The sequence below is a fragment of the Carassius gibelio genome, chromosome A16 (genome assembly GCF_023724105.1).
Source record: "Carassius gibelio isolate Cgi1373 ecotype wild population from Czech Republic chromosome A16, carGib1.2-hapl.c, whole genome shotgun sequence".
Lineage (NCBI taxonomy): Eukaryota > Metazoa > Chordata > Actinopteri > Cypriniformes > Cyprinidae > Carassius > Carassius gibelio.
In genome coordinates this window covers 11,332,811-11,360,080 of record NC_068386.1, presented here as the reverse complement: position 1 = coordinate 11,360,080, position 27,270 = coordinate 11,332,811, and the positions used below count along the sequence as shown (strand labels likewise).

General features: G+C 36.6%; 2 protein-coding genes across 2 annotated transcripts; both read left to right on the top strand.

Annotated features, from left to right (window-relative positions):
* Window positions 1-7,730: 7,730 nt before the first annotated feature.
* Window positions 7,731-12,224, top strand: LOC128030028 (cathepsin K-like). Its single transcript, XM_052617494.1, has 8 exons — window positions 7,731-7,827; window positions 8,380-8,517; window positions 9,281-9,403; window positions 9,705-9,857; window positions 10,103-10,321; window positions 10,515-10,680; window positions 10,806-10,914; window positions 11,150-12,224. The coding sequence occupies exons 2-8, from the start codon at window positions 8,386-8,388 to the stop codon at window positions 11,247-11,249; spliced, it is 1,002 nt and encodes a 333-aa protein (XP_052473454.1). The 5' UTR covers window positions 7,731-7,827; window positions 8,380-8,385; the 3' UTR covers window positions 11,250-12,224.
* Window positions 12,225-13,650: 1,426 nt separating this feature from the next.
* Window positions 13,651-18,268, top strand: LOC128030613 (cathepsin S-like). Its single transcript, XM_052618373.1, has 8 exons — window positions 13,651-13,809; window positions 14,476-14,601; window positions 14,894-15,016; window positions 16,079-16,231; window positions 16,995-17,219; window positions 17,451-17,616; window positions 17,726-17,828; window positions 18,025-18,268. Exons 2-8 carry the CDS (start codon window positions 14,479-14,481, stop codon window positions 18,122-18,124), a joined length of 993 nt encoding a protein of 330 aa, XP_052474333.1. The 5' UTR covers window positions 13,651-13,809; window positions 14,476-14,478; the 3' UTR covers window positions 18,125-18,268.
* The last annotated feature ends 9,002 nt before the right edge of the window (window positions 18,269-27,270 follow it).

Genomic DNA, 27,270 nt, shown 5'->3' with positions numbered 1-27,270 from the left:
TCTGTGGTAAACTGGCTATTATTGCACTGTTTTTTGTCGAAAAGATAACTTTATTTTTTTTGACATGTAAGCCTATTTTTATTTTTATTTTTTGATCTAGCCTATATAAGGTAAAAGGATGTAGCTATGTGGTTGTCAGAACTTTGAAATACAGTGACAATATTACAAGAGGTAAAGGAATGGTACAGAATTAGCCATAAAAAGTCATTAAAAAATCTCTATGAAAGTTAATAAATAGCTCATGCTATAACAAAGTTTTTATATATTTAAGGTAGGAAATGTACAAAACATATATTCACGGAACATAATCTTTATTTAATAACCTAATGATTTTTGGGATAAAAGGAAAATCGATAATTTTGACACATACAAGTATTTTTTTTTTTTTTTTTTTTTTTTTTTTTTTGTTGGCTATTGCTACAAAAATAAATCTCCAGCAACTGGTTTTGCGGTACAGGGTTACATATGTGATTCTTACTAGTAGCCTATAACTAATAAAATTAAACTTTTCTTTTTTTTTTTTCTGTACAATTTTTCTTTTACAGCGTCAGCTAACACAATGCAATTAAAACGCAATTTGTTTTCCATGAGGCTTTGAGTCAGATGTGAAGGCCTGCAACAAAGATCCTCTAAAATGCTGACCACGTTCAGATCTCCAAGGAATACTGCTGAACTAAAATAGCTTTTATTAAATAATATTTAAGAACTGTAGCCATTCACTTTCATTTTATAATATACAAAGTTTCACAGTCTGTAGAGAGACAACAATGTTATATAACTCGTGTGAAAACATCTTGATGGTTAAAGGCTGTGGCAGCTATTTTAGCCTTCATGCCAGGATTTAAGAAGCTACACAATCACTAACATTCAGACTACATATATTCTTAAATTACTTAAGTGCCTGAAGTTGGGCATCACACAACAGTAACCAGCACTATTAACGTAAAATGATAAGACATGTTTTATCTTATTCCCTTTTTGTGTGAGGGGGACAGATACTGCACCCAATGAACAATAAATAAATTCTGTCACCAATGTACAAATGACTAAAAAGGTGTGATATTTAGTCTCAAAAACAATGAATCAGACAGGTCTTGCCTTAGACACTGTATACATTTGCTGACATCCATCATAAGAATGTTCCCTAATGGCAACAGACTCATTTCCACATGGTTATTTACTGCTGTTACAACTGTATAGTGCAGGTCCAGTTGAAACAGAGATACTTTCACTGGAATATCATACATTATTAGTTTAGGAGAACAGTGACACACTCCACATTGCCAGTAGGATTTTAATTAAATCTGGCCACTAGAGGGAAAACATTTCAAATAAAGAAAGGGACTGAGAGCAGAAATGTCTCTAATATAGGAAACTCACCTTTATCCTCATTTAGTAGCTTTAAGTTCTTTAAACTTCACAAGATTAATACATAACAGCATGACTGGCCTATTTTGCCAAATCCTTTGTCTTTTTATTGCACTGTAGCCTAGTTACCAGCAGTGATATATATTATATTATTTAAGTTCTTTAAACAATGATTCATTGTTTCTTTGGGGAAGTCGTGGCCTAATGGTTAGAGAGTCGGACTCCCAATCAAAAGGTTGTGAGTTCGAGTCTCGGGCTGGCAGGAATTGTGGGTGGGGGGAGTGCATGTACAGTTCTCTCTCCACCTTCAATACCACGACTTAGGTGCCTTTGAGCAAGGCATTGAACCCCCAACTGCTCCCTGGGCGCCGCAGCATAAATGGCTGCCCACTGCTCTGGGTGTGTTCACAGTGTGTGTGTGTGTGTGTTCACTGCTCTGTTTGTGTGCACTTCGGAGGGGTTAAATGCAGAGCACAAATTCTGAGTATGGGTCACCATCCTTGGTCACGTCACTTTTATTATATTATATTATGCCTTTATTTATGCAAATAATAATTGTCTAGCGTAAATGCCTCAGACTTTGGGAGAGCTGAGTTATATTGATATAGAGCTGAGTTATAAGGGCACTGAGATAAAAGACTGGGGCTGAATAGGGTTTAAAATTCCTATGTGTGTTGACGTGTTGCACATGTTTGTTTCAGAAACTATTTGTCCTTGCATGTTTGCATGTTCAGCTTAAGATAGCAGTTCTTAAATTATCTTTGAATGTACCATATGTACATAACTTTGTTGTGTTTAGAAAAGCCTATAAATGAGAGTGCTTTAAATGGTTAGTTCACATTCAGAGTCTTTTCTCTTTTCTTCTTTTTTTCATATTGTAAACAAAATCCTTATTGCTGTTTGTTGTACATTTAAAAAGGATTTATCTTTTATCCCGGCACAACCTTCTGAAATCTACTACATCATTCCTAGCAGAATATTTCTCTCTCTTTCTCTGTTTTTCTCTATATCCACTGACACAACAATCTCTTGACCTGCCTTAATAAATGCCGTACTGACTTTGGCTTAGAGTAAGACGGGCTGCACACTGATTTGTATTGGTCAAATCCTGCCATCACAAACCCTCAGATCCCTGTGCACGTGGCAGATGGTTTTGAAATTGTGAATGTGCTCTTGCTCTTAAAAGGCTGTTTGTCACACTGCATTAATGTATAGTTTTCCAGGCCTCTGTTTCTCAACTCTAATCCCCAGCATGTGAACATCTGTGCATCAATGGTGGCGGCACTGGAAATGCAGGAAGAAGCTCCTGTGATGGGATTTATGAATGGAGTGTTGAGGTTCCTCATCGCTGCTCCGTTTTTTACTCATAATAGAATAGATCTAAACATTTAACAAAAAGTTAAATGAAAATATTTGCGCATTTGGAATCAAATGCAAATATTTTCTCATGGAATCACGTTAAATAATTTTTTTTTTAAAACATCCCAGAATGCACATCATGAGGTTGGTTGAAAGAAGTCGAAAGTGTCAAGCTTATTTAAAGTAGCTTAAATAAAGACTTGATTTGTTAAACCTCTTTTGGCCACCTGACTTCTGTGTTCATTCAAAGTTTTGATGACTTCATTATTTCACTAAAATGTGAAAAATAGATATTTAAGGGTGTTCGGATTTATGACAGGTAGTATATATAGGACATATACATGCCCACAGAAAAAGGGGAAGTTTGATGCATGGCTCTAGTTCTCAGTCTGAATAATCAAATGTAAAAAAAGGTTTCATAAGTCTCGTGACAGTCATGGGAGCAGACATGTGACCGCAGCAAGGCATTCTGGGTTTCTTTATCTCTGTGGTGGAATGTAAAGTAATAGAACACAGATGTAGAGTTTGCTGCTAGCTAGCTGGGTTAAGGAGTTAAGTTAAGTTAGTTAAGTTTTTTTTTTTTTGCTGTGTATAGTAACTGAACATTTGTCATGCTGGAGCTATCTAAATTGATGTATTCTAAATAAAACCTAATATTTAATGTTTTTATCAGGTAAATATGATTGCATTGCAGTGTTTTGTGTTACAGTTTTTTTCAACTGCTTACACACAAAATTATTACTTGTCGCACAATTTCTAAAACCTGAGACTCAAACACCAGAACCACACACTAAATCTGCAAAACCATACACACATTTTTGGCCTTATACTCAGTTTTCAATTTCATTAAACACTTTTTGCAAAACACAACACACAATTTTCCATGCAACACACAAAAATCTGACAGGAAGTTTCTTGATTTCCTTTTATAAACACAACCAATCAAAATGCCACACTAATTCATCAGTGCCTCACACTAACTCTGCACATGTGCAAACACTTGTTGCTTTACTAAACAACAACCAATCACAACTTTAGTAGTGGCCTATAAATAGGCCAAAGGTCAAGTAATAGCTTTGGAGAATGGATGCAAACAGAGTAAGGGGAGTTGGAGTGAGAGCCAGAGGACGAGGTCGACTGAAAGGAGTTGCTAGGGGAGGAAGAGGTTGAGTCAGAAATGGAGGAGGAAAAGGAACAAGAAGAGTGGTCTCGAATGAGATTAGGGCTACAGTAGTTGATCATGTGATAAACCATGGTTTAACATTGAGAGAGGCTGGACTGAGAGTCCGGCCTAATTTGAGTAGATTTACTGTGGTGGGTATAATTTGAACCTTTAGAAATGAGAACCGGTATGTAACAATCTAATGTATTGACACATGTTGATTTTTTTTACCATAACAAACAATAGGCCTATACTATAATAAATATATTTTACTGTAGTACCCTTGCATTCATTTACAGTTTTTTTTCATCTGCTTACACACATTTTCCAAAGTTTTCCTCTTTTTTTTTTCTTTTTTTTTTTTTACTTAACACACAAATTCAAGAATTGCACACACAAGATGCAAAATGCCTCACATCTCTTTCAAAATGAAACACCACAGTCAAAATATAACAAACATATTTCAAAAGCAAACATTTGCATTACGTTGTAAACCCCTTTACCATAATGCTATATTTTTGATTATGTCATATACACACTGTTATTCAAAACCTAAAGCTCTTCTTTTAAAAGCTCACATGTACATGATTGAATGTAATTGGGAGAGAGCTGTTGAATATATAAAGTAAAAACAAAAGCAAAATTGAAACCAAACTTTATTTTTTTTATTTTTATGTTTTGCTCTTTTGTGGTTGTAAATGTAGTATTAGTGTACTGTACACAGTTTGAAAAGAAAAGAAAAAAAAACACATCAAAAACATGTAGTGTTGTAGCATGTAGTGTAAAACCAAACATAATGTGTGTGCTTGCATGTGGAGATGGTTGGGTGTGTCTAGGCTCCATCTCTCCTCCTGGCTGGGTCCGGCCAACATACGTCATCCATGTCACATGCTATATTCTCTCTTGATACCTTACCAAACTGGGACCAATACAATGCACTGTAGTAAATGAATGCAAGGGTACTACAGTAAAATATATTTATTATAGTATAGGCCTATTGTTTGTTATGGTAAAAAAGCCATTATGTGTACATTAGAACATGTGTCAATACATTAGATTGTTACATACCGGTTCTCATTTCTAAAGGTTCGAGTTATACCCACCAAAGTAAATCTACTCAAATTAGGCTGGACACTCAGTCCAACCTATCTCATTGTTAAACCATGGTTTAATCACATGATCGACAACTGTAGCCCTAATCTCATTCCAGACCACTCTTCTTGTTCCTTGTCCTCCTCCATTTCTGACGTGCCTCTTCCTCCCCTTCCTCCCCTTTCAACTTCACAAAACAGACCCACCCACCTCTGTAAAACACTCAGAGATGTTAGTCCCGTCTGAATTGGTACATGAAAATTCCAGACATCAGGTGGTATAAAATCAAAACTCAAACATAGTTTAGAAAACTAGTCCCGTCCAAATAGGGCTTTAGTCGACCTCGTCCTCTGGCTCTCCCTCCAACTCCTCCTACTCTGTTTGCATCCATTGTCCCAAAGCTATTACTTGACCTTTGGCCTATTTATACGCCACTACTAAAGTTGTGATTGGTTGTTGTTAAGTAAAGCAACAAGTGTTTGCACATGTGCAGAGTTAGTGTGAGGCACTGATGAATTAGTGTGGCATTTTGATTGGTTGTGTTTATAAAAGGAAATCAAGAAACTTCCTGTCAGATTTTTGTGTGTTGCATGGAAAATTGTGTGTTGTTTTGCAAAAAGTGTTTAACGAAATTGAAAACTGAGTAAAAGGCCAAAAATGTGTGTATGGTTTTGCAGATTTAGTGTGTGGTTCTGGTGTTTGAGTCTCAGGTTTTAGAAATTGTGTGACAAGTAATAATTTTGTGTGTAAGCAGTTGAAAAAAACTGTACTACAGTGCATTGCATTGGTCACAGTTTGGTAAGGTATCAAGAGAGAATATAGCATGCGACGTGGATGACGTATGTTGGCCGGACACAACTCCGGACCCAGAGAGATGGAGCCTAGATACACCCAAACATCTCCACATGCAAGCACACATATTATGTTTGGTTTTACACTACATGCTACAACACTACATATTTTTGATATTATTTTTTTCTTTTCAAACGGTGTACCCTAATACTACATTTACAACCACAAAGAGCAAAAAAAATAAAGTTTGGTTTCAATTTTGCTTTTGTTTTTACTTTTATATATTCAACAGCTCTCTCCCAATTACATTCAATCATGTACATGTGAACTTTTAAAAGAAGAGCTTTAGGTTTTGAATAACAGTGTGTATATGACATAATCAAAAATATAAGATTATGGTAAAGGTGTTTACAACGTAAGACAATTGTTTGCTTTTGAAATATGTTTGTGGTATTTTGACTGTGGTGTTTCATTTTGAAAGAGATGTGAGGCATTTTGCATCTTGTGTGTGCAATTATTGAATTTGTGTGTTAAGTTTTGAAAAAAAGAGGAAAACTTTGGAAAATGTGTGTAAGCAGTTGAAAAAAACTGTAATCTAAGCGTTTGTTTGTAATATAATGCAATTAAACTATTCAATAATTTAATCTATCCGGGTCAGAGTTAGACCTTCTTTCTAGGTATTGCTGTTTAATATGTTATAATATCAAATTAATTCCTGTGAGCACCATGTTTTACCAAGAAATTCCAATAAATGAGATGAACAGTAATTATCTGAAGTATATTTCTTGATACACTGAAAAAAAAAGTGTATTGAAGCGCTGTATTGAAGCGCTTTTTATTGATTAGTTTGTACATTTGTTGAATAATGTGCAATAAATTGTAATTAATAGCAACTGTGTTCCACAAACTAATCCCAGTTTTTACGATTTTTTGGGACACAGGTTTTTTTTTTTTCAATAAACAAAAGCTGAATACATTTTTAAATATAGTCTTCTCAGGCTTGTCACCATGTCAGCAGGCTGTACTGCTTTTGGCCTGTGATATTTATAGATTTGCTTGTATGTTTGTGAGTAATCTGCACATAGTATGAACACTAGGGGACTTTCCTCGTTATACATTTATATCTTAGTGCTGACCCCATGCCTATACAGTAGACATCATGGGACAATTTTAAAGTAGACCTCATGCAGTGACACACTGCACAGGGAACTCAGGTTGTTGACTAACAAGCGGAAGTGTTCATGACAAGCTAACATGGCCTCAGGAGAACGAAGTAGAAAAAGATTATTGATACTATCAAATCAATTGTGAGTTTGAAGTCATATGTCCTCTATTTATGCCAGCTAAAATACCAACTGAAATTGTGAACTGATGAATGCACAGAAGGTTTCAGACTCTTAATCACATCCATCTTTTTGCAGGAACCCAACAGAAATTCCCTAAAAATCTGGATGGGTTGTTTCTTTTGTTAGTGTGACTAAAACTATCTAGCCTGCTAAATTAGTGGAAATAATTAAAAACCACTATCATTAAGCAATTCCCAAGATGTTAGAGAGAATTTAAGCAGTTTTGGAACAAGGAAAAGCTACACCAAATGTATTATGTAAAACTAATGGTTGTTTATGTAAAAATAATGGATGCATTTAGAAACTTCTTGGTGCTGTTGCTAATTTTTTTCTTGGCAACCTTATTATGCAAAAAATTTAATATAATTTAAAGCGGAAAACAACACAAATGATCTCTAAAATATTATTATAAATTCTCTCGTTGGTAGTGTTGGTTTTAGTAAATTTACTCAATTTAATTTTAATTTTAAATATAAATCTCTTTCCAAGACCTTGGACACTATTCCCAACTTCCCAATTTTCCTAAAACTGTAACCTGACTCATGACATCATCGCTTTGAGCTGGTGTTTAAACTATTCCAGATGAACCGGGTCTTCTTTTTCCTGCAACAGGAGCAACTTCCTCAAAACTCCAGCATATAAAGAGGTCGTCCACTAACCCAGTTTCAAACCAACATTCACCTTTTGTTCTGAACTTCTGGAAATCAGGTAAATGAGTTTCCTCATCACCACTGTTTTTATTTTTAACTCCTCGTAAATGATTTGCATTGTTTATTTGTAAAGTGTTATAATTGCTGTTTTAATATTATAAAATGTTTATTTGAAGTTGTGGGTGCACATTTGTTGCAATCACTTTCGCATTCTTTTTATTCTTTTTATTCTTCATTCTTTTAAAAACGTATAACACTGCAAATTTCTTCTAGCACATTTCAGAAATCACCACTTAATCCTCATTTCTCTAAACTAAATACACTCAAAAAATGCTGGGGTTTGCAGCCCAACTTTGGGTCAAATTTGGACTAACCCAACTTTTTGGTTAAAAATGTAATGTAAAAATTTAACCCAAGTGTTGGGTTAGTCCATATTTGACCCAAAGTTGGGTTGAAACAACCCAGCATTTTTTAGAGTGATAAGTTTCACTGTCTGCGGGTGTTGTTCTTGTTTGTGGTTTATGGTTAACATGGTTTCAAGAGCGCCACGGGTGTGCCACTGAAGTTTACAGTGTGGCTTTACACCTCTGACTGTAGTTTTGTTTGTCAGGGCATAATGCATGCATTTGGTGGAATCACCCTGCTTGTGGTGGTGTGGGGTGGACTAGCTCACACTCTGGAGAACCTCACACTCGATGAAGCATGGGAGGACTGGAAACTCACCCACAAGAGGGAGTACAATGCCCTGGTGAGTAATAGCCTATAAAGACAATACAATCATATTTAGTACCTTAAAAAAAAAGAGGGGAAGGTAGCTTGTATTTTTTTAAAGACTACATTGATTGGAATGTAACGGCTAAATCCCTTTATAATAGGGCTGTGCCTTAACATGCAACCCGGCTCAATAATAAAAAATAAAGAGAGAAAGAAAGGGATCTGTTCATTTTTTATTTTATTTTAAAGAGTTTCAAGTATTATATGCGAATTCCACCTAAATCCTTACTCAAAGATGCCATGCATTAGAGTATAAAATAGATACATCTTAATTAAAGGAATAGTTCAACCAGAAAAATGAAAATCTCCTGAAAACTTACTTGTCCATATGCCATTCTAGATAAAGATGAGTTTGTTTGTTCATTGAAACAGATTTGGAGAAATTTAACATTACATCACTTCCTCATCAATGGATCCTCTGCAGAAAATGGGTGCCGTCAGAATGAGTTAAAACAGTTGATAAAAACATCACAATAATCATCAAGTAATTAACATGACTCCAGTCCTTCAATTTAGTCTGTGTGAAGCAAAAAGTTGCATGTATGTAATAAATAAATCCATCTAGACATTTTTTACTTCAAACAACTGTTTCCGGCTAAAATAAGAGCCCTTTTTTTCAAGTGTTTTGCAAAGTATCATAAGTTGGTGGTTTATATACAGTTTAGGAACCACTGGCCTACATCATTCAAATCACTCATTGTTTGTGCCTTCTTACATCTGTGCTTTATGGTGGACAGGATGAAGAGTCTATTCGACGGGCGATTTGGGAGAAGAACATGCAGTTTATTGAGGCCCATAACAGAGAGTACGAACTGGGGATTCATACCTATAATCTGGGCATGAACCATTTTGGAGATATGGTAAGTGCCCTAATTCAATCTATTAATAATTTACTGCTTTAAAATGTTTAACACATTGTTTTACAAACATTTGTCAGTCTAATATGTTGGAAAACAGCCGTACATGTGTATTTCTGTGCCTTTAAGATGTCACATTCTTGCTAAACTTGTTTGGGAGTAAACATGACAACAAGAATGTTCCAAGAACAACATATGTATCATGAAGGAAACTAGATCCAAGTTAATTGATAACATTTTTGAGTGTTGATCAGGATTTTTTTTTTTGTTTTTTTTTTTTTGTCTAATGCTTATATCTCTGCAGACACTAGAAGAAGTGGCAGAGAAAGTCATGGGACTTCAAATGCCCATGTTCCGGGACCTAACTAACACATATGTGCCTGAGGACACAGTGGAGAAGTTGCCCAAATCAATTGACTACCGCAAACTGGGATACGTAACCTCTGTCAAGAACCAAGTGAGGAAATGTCATAATAATTTAGTAATATTGTGGCAATATTTCCTCATTCTGAGAAACTTTTACATTACCAATCCTATCCTCACGTGCTTTCAAACACATTTCTACAGAATGAGGGTTACCATCTAACTTTGATCAATACCGTCTAAGTATCATTTGTTGTTTCAAGCCAACTATAGTTACCAAAGTACTTAAGATTATTTCTCCACCAGTATTTAAGTGTTTTTCTCCCTCGCTCACCTCAGGGTTCTTGCGGCTCATGCTGGGCCTTTAGCTCTGTCGGGGCTTTGGAAGGTCAGCTGAAGAAGACCAAAGGTCAGCTGGTGGACCTCAGTCCTCAGAACCTGGTGGACTGTGTGACTGACAATGATGGCTGTGGTGGAGGATATATGACAAAAGCCTTCAAATACATCAAAGACAACCATGGCATTGATTCAGAGGAGGGCTACCCCTATGCTGGAATGGTAATAGTTAGTCAAAATGGCTTAAAAAAGCATTTTTTTTTTTTTTTTTTGGTTGTTTTAGTACATTTGATGTGCCCAGCTGAAAGTTGGTAAGAAGATCTGTGTGAAGAATAATATTGAAAAATGAGTCCTAGAATTTTTTTTTTTTTAGATGTTGACAGTCACAAGTTTTCATCACTTCTGCCCAATGCAGGAACAGCAGTGTGCCTATAACAGTTCAGCAAGAGTGGCCAGTTGTAAAAGGTATAAAGAGATTCCTGAGGGAAATGAGAAGGCACTGACTGCTGCCGTGGCAAAGGTGGGACCTGTATCAGTGGGTATAGATGCCATGCAGTCCACCTTCCTGTACTACAAAAGCGGTACTTGACATCACTTTTACAACTACGTAGTCTTTTGGTGTTGTTGTTTTACTGAAATGTTTAAAGTGAAGGTCACTAATAAGACTAAAATCTCAATCCCTGCTATGTCCAAAACCCATTTCTAGGTGTGTACTTTGATCCCAACTGTAACAAGGATGATGTCAACCATGCAGTTCTAGCTGTTGGTTACGGAGTCACGCCGAAAGGGAAAAAGTATTGGATTGTGAAGAACAGGTAAGGCACATTAGCTGGGAACAAAGGACAGCACTGATTAAAATAATAAATACATTTTATTCATTGATTCAAATGAATAATTTAAAAAAATATGATTAATTTAAAAAATGACATTTAAATAAAATATATAAATATTACATTTTTAAAAGAGTAAAAACATTTCCATGTTGTCCTAGTCAGCATGTAATAGCGTAAAAATCTCCTAATCCATCTGTTTTTGTTTCTGTGCCTGAAGCTGGGGTGAAGACTGGGGGAAGAAGGGGTACGTCCTGATGGCTCGTGACCGTAACAATGCATGTGGCATTGCCAGCCTGGCCAGTTTCCCTATCATGTGAGAGCTGGAAGTACGGAGCTCACAAGGGACCAAACTTGTCTCCTGCTGACCAGTAACAAAAGGGACCCAAAAGGGCTCTTTAAAAGAAGCAGTTGATTTGAATACCACAATGTTAAATGCATCTTCCTCTTGTGTCCTTGATGTCTTGTTCTTAATTCTTTCAAATTAAGCAGTTAAAAAAAACAATTTCTTCTTTTTTTTTTTTTTTTTTGCAATATTAGAAATTTATAAGGGAGATTTTGATATTGTGAATACAGTCTGTTAAACTTTTTCCCCCTGGTGGGATCTGTTCTTTGACAAACTTGTTTTATGATGTTTTAATTATATAGAGTATTAAGCTTTTTTGTGTGACCATATTAAATAAAACTGTTAATATTTGGGTAAAAGTATCTAAATGTTATTTTCACAAATGGTTTACTGCAATAAAGTTTAATGATGTAATGTTTATCACACAGTTAATACCAAGTCAATATTACACCTCTGTACAGAAACGTTTCCTATTATAAATGACATTCAGAGAATAAAATAATAATGCCAAGCCACATTTATTTAGAATTCAGAGAACATGGTCTCTGTAATACATGTACGACTCTGTACGACATGTACGACGTATGAAGACGTAGATTTTTGCTGATGAGGAAGAGAAAGCTTCAGAGTCTTTTTTTGGGGGAGAGACGAAACCAAGACAGGTCAAGAAAAGAAACATACTGTACTAAAGAAACTAAACTGTTTAAGTAGCCTCAGCTGTTTAAACAAAAAATATGACAGTCATGTGTTCACTGTTATGAAACCTTATGACCATAATTGACCCCCCCCCCCCCCCTTTTTGTATCTTGTACCCACTTCTTCAAATTCAACTGCTACTTATAATCTCTATACTGTATGTAAAAAGAAACAAAGTAATAATTGTCAGAAATAATTACTAAATGACACAATTACAAAAATGAAGATGATGAATAAAAACTTGAGCAATGCATTCATAAGCCACTATTAATGTTAAAAAGATGCCTGGGACACATAACATTAAAATTATTATAATTGTTTTTTTTTAAATTAAATTATTTATTTATTTTTAATTTTACAATGGTAATTCAATCACATTTATTATTTGTCTATTGATTACATTTCTTATTTATTATTGATTGCTTTATTTCAGAAAGCTTTGCGTGGCGTGAAATGTAATGCAGTAGCTATTTAAAATGGTGAATGCTGAACACTCCACTTTCGGTTCTACATACAGTTTGCTTGTACTTTCTGAATGATTGAAAGCTGCAGTTAATATTCCACAGAGCTTTTGTTCCAAAATATAACTACAGACCATGTCATTGTGACTGATGGATGTTTTGAAAACACCATAGTCCTATTCAGAATCCGCAAAATTCTATTTTCTTATTGAAAAAAAAAAAAAAAAGAACCATTTTACCACTCAGCATAGCTCTGATATTAACTAAGAGTTATCACACATTTAATCATACTAAGTGTAGTTATATTCATTTCATCAAATCAGCACCAGGTCAGCACAAATATTTGCCAAATCATGATGACTCATTTTTATAAGAAAATAGCAAATGCTTCATGAAAGGAAAATTTAGGTAATGTCCAATTCCACAGTGGTAATGTGGCCTATATCGATTTTTTTCCAATGTCATTCTAAGCACAACATGTTCATCTAGGACCTAAAACTTGTGGCATATGCACTCTCAAAGCCAGATACCAGGTCAGCAGTGTATAGGCTACATGTGCTTGCGTGCTCTGACGCTGTGTTTAACCAGATCACTTCCTCTGTCTGTCTTCCTGTTTTCTTTGTACATTGATATATCATTTAAAAACAAAAACTATAATTATGGGTAAAGTTCTAAAATACCACGTGGTTATCAAGTCTTCTATATTCTTGTGTGAAATTAAAAATAGTCTACTGTGCATCTATTGTACATCAAGAACAATAATTTCTTCTGGTGTTTAATTTAAATTCCGCTAGATGGCGACCCAAACACAACGTATGAGAAAGCATGTAAAATGAAAACATTCGTTTCCAATCAGTGTGAAACATATCAGAACCTAGTTTGATTCCAGCGTAGATTGAGTATTTCTACTAATCGTAAATGACAGCTGCTGCTCTTATTTACTTTACAGTTACAGAGTAACTTTGCTGGTTTACACGTGGAAATTCCCCTCAAACTATAATTATTACACAACCTCGGAAATATTGTTTTTAGGTTAGGCTGCAAGTTCCCATGCATCTTACAATTGCATATAAATAATATTAATAATAGTATATAGGCATATATATATATTGCATTATTTTATTACTACATTAATTACATATTGTTTTTTAATTACATTTTTATTTTTGACTATAGGCCTACATCACATATATGCTATATGTTTTTAAAGTAACAGGGCGAAGCAAAAAGTAAGCAAAGACATCTGTGACATATGACAACAGGCAGAGATTAGCACGTGATGGAACAAATTAAAAGCAAAGCAACCAGGAACTCACAGACGCTGATCATCGCCTACGCTACAGACCACCAGAAGTGCAGCTTACCGAGAGTGCACAGGTGAGACGAGACAAGACACATGAGCACATTTTTATTGTTATTGATTACTGTTATGTACTTTATGTTTGTAACATAATTCTCTTTTGTCCGGTTTTCCTCTCAAGATAAGTTTCTCTTTCGGTTTTAGATGGTTAACCCTTTACCTCTTAGAGATTTGAAATGTTTTCAGTGTTTGTATTAACTTTTGGGTGTTAAACACTGCAAAAAATACTTTAATTGTCGTGTATACCGTGTCGCTGAATGAAGGATAGGGCGAAGTCGATCAAACAAAGCAGTTTAATTTCCGTTTCTTTCTGACTCATGTGTTCTCTTGCTCATTTTGAAAACCTTTAAAACTGCATTTTTGCGTTATTTTGCCTCATTAATCCATCTGGTTAAAACTCATTTTTTACCTTTAGATTTAAAACTGGGTTTGTAAAAACGGCACCGACATATAATAGCCTACATTATAAATCAAACAATCTCTCTGGTTTATGAAAGTACAGCCCATTTTTGGGGAATCTGTAAACGCCTAATGTCTGGATTACTTGGATTTCCTCAAATTTACTATATTCGGACGTTTTAACTAACTTTATGGTGTTCTTGTATATACATTCTTCTTCTCTGTACATTCTTATAAAATGTATGCAAGTCTGTAACTATTACTGGCCGTTTTGCTCTTGTCAGGTCATGATGCTCGGGGGCTTGCTGTTTGCTGTGTGTTGTAGCACAGCACTGGCACATTTCAACACAAATCTAGACCAGCACTGGGAGTTGTGGAAGAAGACACATACTAAGTTTTACTCCAGTAAGGTGAGAATAGAAATTTCACAAGCATTGGTCAGATGATCCCAATGAAGATCTTTCATCTACTTACAGATTCATTTTCATAATGGTGTTTTGATTATGTTGTGAGACTAGAAGTTTTACTACTATAGTTTGAAGTGGTGTTGATGCCATTTATATATTGATTGAATTGTGTGAAAATGTTCGTCTTTAAACTGGAAGTATTTATAAAGGATATCTGTAATGAATGCAGTGATGGCAGTCTTACAACAACGTACCACATATGTGATCCTTGTAATGAGAATGTGATTTGTTGCAGGTTGAAGAACTGGGCAGGAGGGAGTTATGGGAGAGAAACCTTCAACTTATCACTCTTCACAACCTGGAGGCCTCCATGGGCCTGCATTCATATGATCTGGGCATGAACCACATGGGTGATATGGTGTGTGCGTTTCTTTGATCATGATTATCTGCATGCAATAGCTTCCAGCTAGATCAAGTCAGAGTATGTGAGCGGAGTGGAGTGGCAACAATTTCCCCTCCGCACTCAGAGCATTTAATAATCACTCCGCTCCAGCTCCGCTCCGGGTTCACAATTTCCCGCTCCCGCTCCACTCCGCGCTCAGTGATACCAGAAACACCACTCCGCCTTCGCTCCGTGGCTAAAGTATTTCAGTATGTTTGAAATGTTATGTTCATAACGTAGCCTATATTAAAATAAAAAATAAAATAACGGGAGAGTTTCAAAGTGGCTTAGGCTATTGTGTGCAAACTTTTTTTTCCTGCCACATGCCAAACTAATAACATGGATGTCAGCATTAAAAGGTATAATTTAATGTATTCTGCTGTGCAAATTTTGTTTGTGAAGAAAATAACAGTACATTTTTATTTTATCTACAGATCAATGCATTTCTTACAGATTTCTGCTCGTTCAAAATCAGATACAGATGAAGTAACACTGTAAGATTACATTTGGTTGAATGCATTATTACGAAAGCAATTGTGTGTGAATGTGCTGTAACTGTTTAAATCATGCTTTGACCCGAAAATATTCAGTAAAAGGAACAGACAAACTCCTTGAGAACTAACCTATAACTTCCCGCTTGGCTATTGTCGTCATTGTAACCTTCTGATTTGAGAGATCCATCTTTATCAAGCTATAGTTAAATATGTTTAACGTGAATTCTTGCTAAATATGCAGTTATATTACGGGCCGTTGGCATGAATTGTACTCGTGATGGAGCGGTGGTGGAGCGCTCTTGGAGCGATTGAAAACCACAACGCTCCGACTTTTAAAAAATCCGCTCCTCGCTCCTGTCAAAATCACACCGCTCCGCTCCCACTCCGCTCCGCTCACATACTCTGGATCAAGTCAATTAAAAAAACAAGTTTTGATTCTATATTTGTTTTCTTTACAAAAAATCATGTTGGTGGGGTTTTTTTTTTTTTTTTTATTTGTGTTAATTTTGTATTCCTATTTTCCAAATTTTTGTCTCTTTCACAGACAACAGAGGAGATCCTGCAGTCATTTGCCACGACTCGTGTCCCTTCTGACATTAAGAGGCAAACAGCAAAATTTGTGGGCTCTTCTGGGGCTCCTGTCCCAGACTCTCTGGACTGGAGAGAGAAGGGATATGTCACCAGTGTAAAGATGCAGGTGTGAATGCACTCCTTTGAAAGTATGCTACCTGACATCTGCTCCATTAGTGTCTGTTTTTAGGGGCCAAGCCCCAAAGAGGCTGTTGCCCATATTGCATTTGAATGTCCTCTTCCTACTCCTCCTCTTCCTCCTCCTCTCTTATACATGTACGCGTTTATTACTTTGAATTGAATCTCAGTGAAACTTCTTGACTTCTACATCTTTGTGAACCCTCATCTTCCCAGTGGCGCTACAAGATACTTGACCTGGAGATTGTGGGTTTAACTCTTGTGTTGTGGAAATTGTGTGTAATGTTGTGCTGTTTTGATTCCTTTATTATCCAGGCCAGCATTGTACAAATCTGTATTCCTACTGGATTTGAATTATTATTATTATTATGATTATTAATATATATTTTTTATACTGTTCATTTTTATTTGAGCTTGTTCATTCTCATCTATAGTTCTGAACCAGCTGTTTTTGCTGTTCCTTTATTTCTGTCTATTTAACAAGACGGATAGTTTATAGCAGGGAGACCACATTCTTTGTCAGAACTTTTTTTTTTTTTTTTTTTCTCAATTTCACTTCCTTCATTTTGTTTGCCCAGTCAGTGTTTGAGGTTTATTTCCCCTTTCGTGTAACTTCCTCTATGATGATTTGGAAATTCAGAAACCAGTAACTAAAACAGATTGGTCAGAATTCTCTCTCTGCAGCCTTCCAAGCCATTAGGTTCGTGTTTCCGGTTTTGGTAGTTTTATCATGTTTCTCTCTTTTCTGTCAGGGTGCATGCGGCTCATGTTGGGCGTTCAGCTCTGTTGGGGCTCTTGAAGGTCAGCTGATGAAGACCACAGGAAAGCTGGTCGACCTCAGCCCTCAGAATCTGGTGGACTGTTCTTCTAGTTATGGAAACAAAGGCTGCAATGGAGGTTTTATGAGTTCTGCCTTCCAGTATGTTATTGATAATGGTGGAATAGACTCCGAGTCATCTTACCCTTATGAAGGAGTGGTAAGTTGTTTGTGAGGGTCCATGTGAAAAAAAAAGTATTTGATTAATATTTTAAACAAATATAAGGTATCCTATTAGAAGCAAAATCTGAGCCATACATTTGCAGGCAGGTCTCTACATTGGTGAATTTGCATTTGCCAGAGTTTGATGTGGTTTAAAGAAAAGGAAAAAAACTAATACATTTTTATAATAGTTCTAATGTGTAACCTAATAAATAAATGTGTCCTACAGCAAGGGCAGTGCAGATACAATCCATCCCAGCATGCAGCAAACTGCACCAAGTACTATTTTGTCAGTCAGGGAGATGAGGAGGCCCTGAAGCAGGCTGTTGCTAACATCGGGCCCATTTCAGTGGCCATTGATGCCACCCGTCCTCAGTTTATCCTGTACCGCAGTGGTGAGTATTTTCTTCTCTTCACATTTCAACCAAACTGATTACCAACTAATTTTTATTAGATCTTATTAGTTCTGTGATGTTATAATGTTCCTTTTGCATCGGTCCACAGGAGTTTACAATGACCCAACCTGTACACAAAAAGTAAACCATGCAGTGCTGGCTGTGGGATACGGTGCGATTGGTGGACAGGACTTTTGGCTGGTGAAAAACAGGTACAATCAAAACGAGTGTGAAGATTTGTGATCATAAATTGACTGGGTCTGACTTTGTTTTTGTTTTGTTTTTTCCTTTTTTTGTTTTTATTCACACACTCAAAGGCTTATAAAAACAGAAAATCTGTGTCAGAACATTTAGATGACAAATGCAGATACTAATTTTTCTTTTTTCTATTTCATTTTGCTTTAACAGTTGGGGTACCCATTTTGGAGATGGTGGCTATATCCGTATGGCCAGAAACCAGAACAACATGTGTGGCATCGCCTCATATGCCTGCTTTCCCGTTATGTAACTGAAATGTATGAACACTTCAAAAATAGAAATGTACTTTTTTATGATTTTTATATATTTTAATGTAAATGTGTGATCTGTGTTTTTACATTTCCATTGTCTTTTATGAAGCTTACTGAAATAAATGTTAAAAATGTTAAAAAAATGTAAATTGTTTTCTTTGGCTTATATTGAAACTTCAACTTAAAAAGAAAATATGCTATTTATGCACTTAATATTATGCACTTAATATAATATTAATATTTGACCTCTTTTGGGTTCGACAAATTTTGACAACTGGTAAGTGCAGCATCACAGGATATAAACGTACATCAGAGACGTCTGTTTGATGTCTGCAAGATGTTAATTTTTTTTTTTTTTTGTCCTCTGCAATATGTCTATTGGACGTCTACTATCAGACGTCAAGTAGAGGTTTAGAAAATGTCTTAAGATGTTTATGGTTTATAATGTAAGACTAACATTTTAAAAAGAATCTCTCAGATGTTTGTACACCTACACCAGATGAAGTGATTTTTTTTTTTTTAACTGACATCTCTAAAATGAATGTGTACTATCTTTTTTTTAAGAGCTGCACACAATATGGTTAAGAGTTATGATTTTTTTGTTTTTAAAACAAACATATCTTTAGTCGATCAGCCACATTCATTGGGTAACACAAGGAGCAACTGCAGGGGTTTTCAAACCTGTTCTGGAGGACCCCCAGCCCAACACATTTTGTAGGTCTCCCTCATCTAACACACCTGATCTGATTCAACTCATAAAATCATTAGTAGAATGCAAGACTTGAATTTGATGTACAGTCATAGACCAAATATTTGGCTGTGGTCATTCACATTGTTTCTAGATTTTGTAGAGTGATCAGTTGCATTTGAAATAATTGCTTTAAGTTTCATTGGCCAAAAACAAATTAATTAAACAAATTTTGCAGCCATCATCCATTTGCATTAAAATGGCCTCATGTGCAATGAAATTGCTACAAAGAATATTGCACCTGAAATAACCAGATCATCAAGAGCTTCAAGGAGAGAGGTTCAACTGCAGTGAAGAAGTCTTCAGTACTGAAAATTGTGAAATTGTATCACCAGCAGTGCAGAGCTTGCTCAGGAATGGCAGCAGGTTGGTGTGAGAACATCTGCATACATAGTGAGGCCAAGACTCTTGGACAATGGCCTGGTGTCAAGACGGGCATAAAAAAGCCACTTTTCTCTAATAAAAACATAAAGGACAGACTGAAATCCTGCAGGAAGTACAAGGATTGGAAAGCAGAAGACTGGTGCAGTTGTTTTCTCTGATGAAGCTCCCGTTAGACTATTTTGTAAAGCTGGAAAATCGATTGTTCGGAGAAGAAATGGTGAACGTTACCATGAGTAGCATGCTTTTCAATGAAGGGAGTGGGCTCTCTTATAATTCTGCCCAAAAACACTGCCATGAATAAAGAATGGTATCAAAATGTCCTGCAATAGCAACTTCTTCCAATGATCCATAAGCAATCTGGTGATGACCCGTGCATTTTCCAGCATGATGGAGCACCATGCCACAAAGCAAGAGTGATAAAGAGGTGGTTCGAAGATCACCTGTTTTTTTTTTTGTTTTTTTTTGGCCAATAAAAGCCATTTCTCATTTTCCCCTTGACAATAATCCATATCTATGGGGTTCAGGTTTGGTGAGTTCGTTGTGGCCTAGTGGTTGAAGAGTTTGACTCCTAACCTTAGGGTTGTGGGTTTGAATTTTGGGCTGGCAATACCACGACTGAGGTGCCCTTAAGCAAGGCACTGAACCCCCAAACTGCTCCCTGGGTGCCGCAACATAAAAATGGCTGCCCACTGCTCCGGGTGTGTGTTCACGGTTTGTGTGTGTTCACTGCTGTGTGTGCACTTTGGAAGGGTTTAATGCAGAGCATGAATGGGTCACCATACTTGGCTGAATGTCACTTCACTTTTACTTTCAGATGACAATGTACCCCAAATCATCACAGACTATGGAAACTTAACACTGGATTTCAAGTAACTTGGGTTAAGAGCTTTTCCGCCCTTCTTCCAGACTCTAGGACCTTATTTACCAAATGAAGTACAAAACTTGCTCTCATCTGGAAACAGAACTTTGGAGCACTGGGCAACAGTCCAGTTCTTCTTCTCCTTAGCCCAGGTAAGAGATTGTCTGTGGTTCAGGAGTGGCTTAACAAGAGGAATACGACAACTGTAGCCAAATTTCTTGACACGTCTGTATGCCTTGACCCCAGCCTCAGTCCATTCCTTGTGAAGTTCACTCAAATTCTAGAATCGATTTTTCTTGGCAATCCTCATAAGGCTGCGGTTCTCTTGGTTGGTTGTGCATCTTTTTCTTCCACACTTTTTCCTTCCACCCAACTTTCTGTTAACATGCTTGGATACAGCACTCTGTGAACAGCCAGCTTGTTTGACAATTAATGTTTTTATGTGATTGTCTTCTGGACAACTGTCAGATCAGCAGTCTTCCCTATGATTGTGTAGCCTAGTGATCCAAACTGAGAGACCATTTTGAAGGCTCAGGAAACCTTTGCAGGTGTTTTGAGTTGATTAGCTGATTGGCATGTCTCCATATTCTGATTTGTTGAAATAGTGAATTGGTGGGTTTTTGTCAAATGTGAGCCAGAATCATCACAATTGAAATGATTAAACTATTTAAACTACTTCAGTCTGTGTGCATTGGATTTATTTAATACATGAGTTTCCCAATTTGAGTTGAATTACTGAAATTTTATGATAAGTTACAGACAAGACAAAAATGAAAAAGAAAAAATGAAAATTGATGTAATTTTTTTGATCCACAGCCTTGTCACACATGGAAAGGCAAAATGTCATGAAACCTTTTAGATGTTCATTCTAGCACAAAGAGATTTTAGAACTGCTTTAAAAACACAATTTTTAGTCTGCTTATCTGAACTATTAATAAGTGGACCTCAAGATGCCAGAAATGTATGGGAGAGCAGGGTCGAAAGTAATGTGGGACGAAAGTAACAAAGCGATTTTCTATGAGCCTCTTTCTGTATTTGCATTCCCAGCTATGACAGCATATTCCGCATGAAATCCTTAAGGGAGCTGAGAAATATCACGTGATTTCCCCATCGTTTCCCGAAGTTAGGTCCGTAAAACTGTTTTCGAGTACAAAAAGTTAATTACTGAAGCGATAATTTTTTTTAATTAGTTTTGTTGTTGTTGTTTTTCTGTGGTGAGTATTTCTTGTTCATCAAATTTCAGTCAAAGCAATTACAAAGTTTTCTGTCTGAAAATAAAAGTTGAAATTATTTTCTATTGACAACTATTATAATGTTATTTCACATTTGTCAGGAGTTTACAATGATCCATCCTGCACCACAAACATAAACCATGCGGTGCTGACTGTGGGATACGGTGCAATTGCTGGACAGGAATTTTGGCTGATCAAAAACAGGTACAATCAAAATGATTGTGAAGTTTTGTGATCCTGAACGGACTGATTCTCATTTTGTTTTGTAGGAATGTACCAACTCAAATATTTATAAAAAAAAATAACACCACTATTTCAAACAAAACACTGAGATTAATAAAAACAGTCGTGGCCAAAAGTTTTGAGAATTACATAAATATTAGTTTTCAAAAAGTTTGCTGCTAAACTACTTTTAGATCTTTGTTTCAGTTGTTTCTGTGATGTACTGAAATATAATTACAAGCACTTCATACGTTTCAAAGGCTTTTATCGACAATTACATGAAATTTATGCAAAGAGTCAGTATGTGTTGGCCCTTCTTTTTCAGGACCTCTGCAATTCGACTTGGCATGCTTACAATCAACTTCTGGGCCAAATCCTGACTGATAGCAACCCATTCTTTCATAATCACTTCTTGGAGTTTGTCAGAATTAGTGGGTTTTTGTTTGTCCACCCGCCTCTTGAGGATTGACCACAAGTTCTCAATGGGATTAAGATCTGGGGAGTTTCCAGGCCAGACCCAAAATTTCAACATTCTGGTCCCCGAGCCACTTATCACTGGAAAATGCGTGCTGGAAAATGCATTGTTCTTCACCAAACTGTTGTTGGAAGAAGTTGCTGTTGGAGGGTGTTTTGGTACCATTCTTTATTCATTGCTGTGTTTTTGGGCAGAATTGTGAGTGAACCCACTCCCTTGGATGAGAAGCAACCCCACACATGAATGGTGTCAGGATGCTTTATTGTTGGCATGACACAGGACTGATGGTAGCGCTCAGCTTTTCTTCTTCGGACAAGGCTTTTTCCAGATGCCCCAAACAATCGGAAAGGGGCTTCATCTGAGAATATAACTTTGCCCCAGTCCTCAGCAGTCCATTCACTATACTTTCTGCAGAAGATCAATCTGTCCCTTATGTTTTTTTTGGAGAGAAGTGGCTTCTTTGCTGCCCTTCTTGACACCATGCCATCTTCCAAAAGTCTTCGCCTCACTGTGCGTGCAGATGGGCTCACACCTGCCTGCTGCCAATCCTGAGCAAGTTCTGCACTGGTGGCACTCCAATCCCGCAGCTGAATCCTCTTTAGGAGACGATCCTGGCGCTTGCTGGACTTTCTTGGACGCCCTGAAGCCTTCTTTACAAGAATTGAACCTCTTTCCTTGAAGTTCTAGATGATCCTACAAATTGTTGATTTAGGTGCAATCTTAGTAGCCACAATACCCTTGCCTGTGAAGCCATTTTTATGCAACACAATGATGGCTGCACGCGTTTCTTTGCAGGTCACCATGGTTAACAATGGAAGAACAATGATTTCAAGCATCACCCTCCTTTTAACATGTCAAGTCTGCCATTCTAACCCAATCAGCCTGACATAATGATCTCCAGCCTTGTGCTCGTCAAGATTCTCACCTGAGTTAACAAGACGATTACTGAAATGATCTCAGCAGGTCCTTTAATGATAGCAATGAAATGCAGTGGAAAGGTTTTTTAGGGATTAAGTTAATTTTCATGGCAAACAAGGACTATGCATTTCATCTGATCACTCTTCATAACATTCTGGAGTATATGCAAATTGCTATTATAAAAACTTAAGCAACAACTTTTCCCATTTCCAATATTTATGTAATTCTCAAAACTTTTGGCCACGACTGTATATGTGTCGTGGAATGAATGATCAGGTGGTCTATCAAATACCAGTGTTCGTTTGATTTACGTTTCTTCCTTATTCAGGGCCATGTGTTCTCTTGCTCAGTTTGAGTGGTTAACCTATAAAATTGTAATTTTGTCTCATTAATCCATCTGGTATTTACCTTTTAAAGATTTAAATTGGGGTGAGGTCATGATACAGGAAGAATCGAGCAATTGTTCTGGTTTGCATAACAGCAGTGCATTTGGGAGAATCTGTAAACACCTACTTTAATATCTGGATTTATAAAGTCTTATTTCTTATTACTTGGATTTCCTTAACTAGTTAATTTTGCAACATTTGGACATTATAACTTCTTTTTTAGTTTCAGTCTTTTGCTTAATTTTAAACAGAAGAGAAATCATTCTGACCATGTGGTTCATTCAATATAAGCATTTAAAACATAAAAATCATACTGTGGTTAATGGGGTGATGTTTAGGTCAGCTGACAAAATTATGCAATAAGAATATATTATCAGAAAATCTTGATGTTTGAATGTGTCAGTAATGACTTGCTGTTTTGATCTTGTCAGGCCATGATGCTCAGGAGCTTGCTGTGTGCCGTGTGTTGTTGCACAGCACTGGCCCATTTCAACACAAATCTAGACCAGCACTGGGAGTTGTGGAAGACTAATAACAAGTTTTACTCCAGTAAGGTAAGAATCCAAAAGCTGATCATTTATTTATTTATGGATTCATAATGGTGTTTTGTGTTCTTGTGAGGCTAGAATAGTTGCATTACTATAGTTTGAAGTTGTCTTGATGATGCCATCCATGTATTGGAGTTGTATTGAAATGTTTGTCTTTAAACTGTATTTATAAAGGACATCTGTAATGTATGCCGTGATGACAGTCTCACAACAACGTACCACATGTGAGATCCCTGTAATGAGAATGCTGTTTGTTGCAAGTTGAAGATCTGGGCAGAAGGGAGTTATGGGAGAGAAACCTTCAAATTATCTCCCTTGACAACCTGGAGGCCTCCATGGGCCTGCATTCATATGACCTGGGCATGACTCACATATGGAGTGTGTTTTCGTTCATTTTTATCTACATACAGTAGCTTCCAGTTTGCACAAAAATCTTTTTAGCATGCAAAGCTGCTTTATTTTCATAGTTGTGTTTTGAGCATGAAGCTAGATCAGGGCCGCATTTCCCAAAAGCATAGTAAGTAGATTGCCACCAATGGTCTCTGTGGTCAGCTTAGCTCATGGTGCTTTTGAGAAAAGCAGCCCCAATCCATTTAAATTGTTTCTATATTTACGTAACCTTGCATACACTTTGGAATTGTTGGTCTGTTTCACAAAGGAGGTTAAGTGAAAACTCTGAGTATGTTAACCCTGAAATGAGGGAAACTATAGGTTTTCGGTTTCAGAATGGGTTTGTCAAACCCGAGAAAGCAGTGTAAGTCACTCTGGAAAAATGCTCCTCTTACTAAGTGCCCCCCCCCCCCCCCAAATACTAATATAAACAAAAACTATAATAATAAATAAAGATTGATTTTCTATATAAGACAATGATATAAGATACTTAGTCTTGTTTCCTGGGGTGGATCTAAATTAAGTGCATTTTACGTAAGTAAAATTATATGCCAGTGTGGTAGTAAAAATAATCTTAAGGCAAATGGGAAACAAGATTATTCGGAGTGTCTATTACTAAGAGCAAATCTACTGTAGCTCCGCCCTCCATCGACACATAAAGTTAAATACGACGCATGTGAATACGACAACAGCTTCAATGGTGTTGGCAGTAATGTTTTGGGCAAGGAAAACTAGCTTGTAACGCGAATGATTGGGTTAGAGTCTGGCTTTTGCCGAGCTAGTTCTTTTCACTTTACACGTCACATGTCACATTAGAATTTATTTTCAATAAAAATGAACAAAATGTTCTAAAAGTGGAAGTAAAGTGCCTAACAAGTGTTTAATAATGATACAACTTTTTATAATTGTATAATTATCATTAACATGCCCCAGCTGTTACTACACAGAGCCATTGTTAACTGACAAGCTGCGCTATTCCATGCCGATAATGAATGTTAATTTGTGCAGCTTGTCAGTTAACAATGGCTCTGTGTAACAGCTGGGGCATGTTCAAGTTCAAAACGGTGTGCAACGTTTTGCCATGGTTTCCGGGTTGAACGTCATGTTTCCTGGAAACGGCGTGCACCGGTGTGCAACGGGGTTTGAGATGCGTTTTCTCTTGTTTGGTGGGTTTGTCAGAACTGCAGTCCAATCATCAGCAACATGTATATAGAGCACGCGGTATTAAAGTGAACTTGCGCAATGGCTTCAAGGAAAATAATGTACAAATGTGTTCGTTGCAGCTCGGTATACGCAACAACTGAGGATATTAGAAGACATGTTTGTCATAAGTTTTATTATAAAAATTTAGGATATCAACATAATGATGTAGTTTTTTATATTTTTAGCTTTATTGCAAGTGTATGACATTTGGTATAGAAATAAACAATGGTAATTAAGTACTTTTCCTAAAAATGAGAAAGAAAATAAAGGGTATTAAAACCGTATGAACTACAAATAAAGTCAGTATGTGAGGCTAAATAGATGGCTCTGAAAATTTTTCACAAAGAACACAAATAATGGCCTTCTCAGCTGCCATAGTTGCAACTCTTGCGTCATCAGAACAGTTGGCGTTTCTCAATAAGGATACTTCCTTGGCAGGACTGGTCCTTCCAAGTCACTTCCTTCAGAGGCTAGGCGAGACTCCTCTTTCGCATTCGGAGAACACGTAAATGGAACAGGCTAGCAAGTGCACGTAATTGCGTCATTACGTCAGTGAAAAGGTCCGTTTGAATAATGGTATCGTTAAATTGGACAACTTAACTAGTTATTTATAAAAGAAATGCCGACGAAGCAACCAAGCTAACAATTGTTAAATGACAGGTCCGGTTCAGTTAACTATTTGTATTTGTATAATTTACAATATCAGTATGGTAGTAATTTGTACTGGCATTTAAACGTTAAGCTTTACTTATATTTACTACAGTTATAACAAATGTTTGGTAACGTAAATAAAAACTGTTAACCCTCCGACTCCGCTAATGTTCGACATTTTTGAATTTTTGAACAAGATAGCAAAGCTGCGCACAAAGTATTGTGGGTAATTTAAGAGCGCGAAGGATACACATATGCATCCTTTCCTGTGTATGGCATATTTTTTGAACGAAGGACTCAGTCCTTGGTTGAAATTCCGAGGATCCTTGACATTGGAACAGTCCTTCTAAGGATGTCAATGACTTAGCATCCTCGAAATACTGGCTTCTGAGGATCCTTCCTTGACATTGAGAAACACCTAGTGTGTTCAACGCATCACCGTTTCTGTTTAAAAAACGTTGTGAAATGTTTTGTCGGGGCTGAATGCAGCCTTGCTCTTTGAAATCACGCACCTGATGGAATTTATTGCTGATTAGAGAACTGGCTTTACTGACTAGATGTGCATTAATTATTGGCTGATATTTATCGTGCACCCCAAAAAATAAATAAAAATAAAAATAAATCAATTTCATGGATGACTACTGAGTGGAAGTTATAGTGTTACCAACTGGCAGTAGGAAGTGTCATTTTCAAAATGCTTTGAAATCACTTTCTTATTTGCCTAAAATGTAATCAGAATAATGTTAAAACATGATTAAAGTAAAACTGTGAAGGCAGTAACCCTTTCATTGTTGTAACACTTAACAACCAGACTGAAAGTGGATTAAATGCATATTCTGCTATGCATGTTTTTCTAAGCCACCAGGGTGGCGATTGGTCCCATCAATGTTGCTTGCAGGGGTATATATATTTTTTATATATATAAAAAAAAATTGTAAATTATATCTATGAATTATGTAGCTATAAAGTGACTTCATCTTGTTCTTATTTTTGTATGTGCCATGGTGATTCACAGACATCAGAACAGATCCTGTAATCATTTTCTGCAACTTGTGTCCCTCCTGAGGCAAACAGTGAACTTTGTGGGCTCTTCTGGGGCTCCTGTCCCAGACTCTCTGGACTGGAGAGA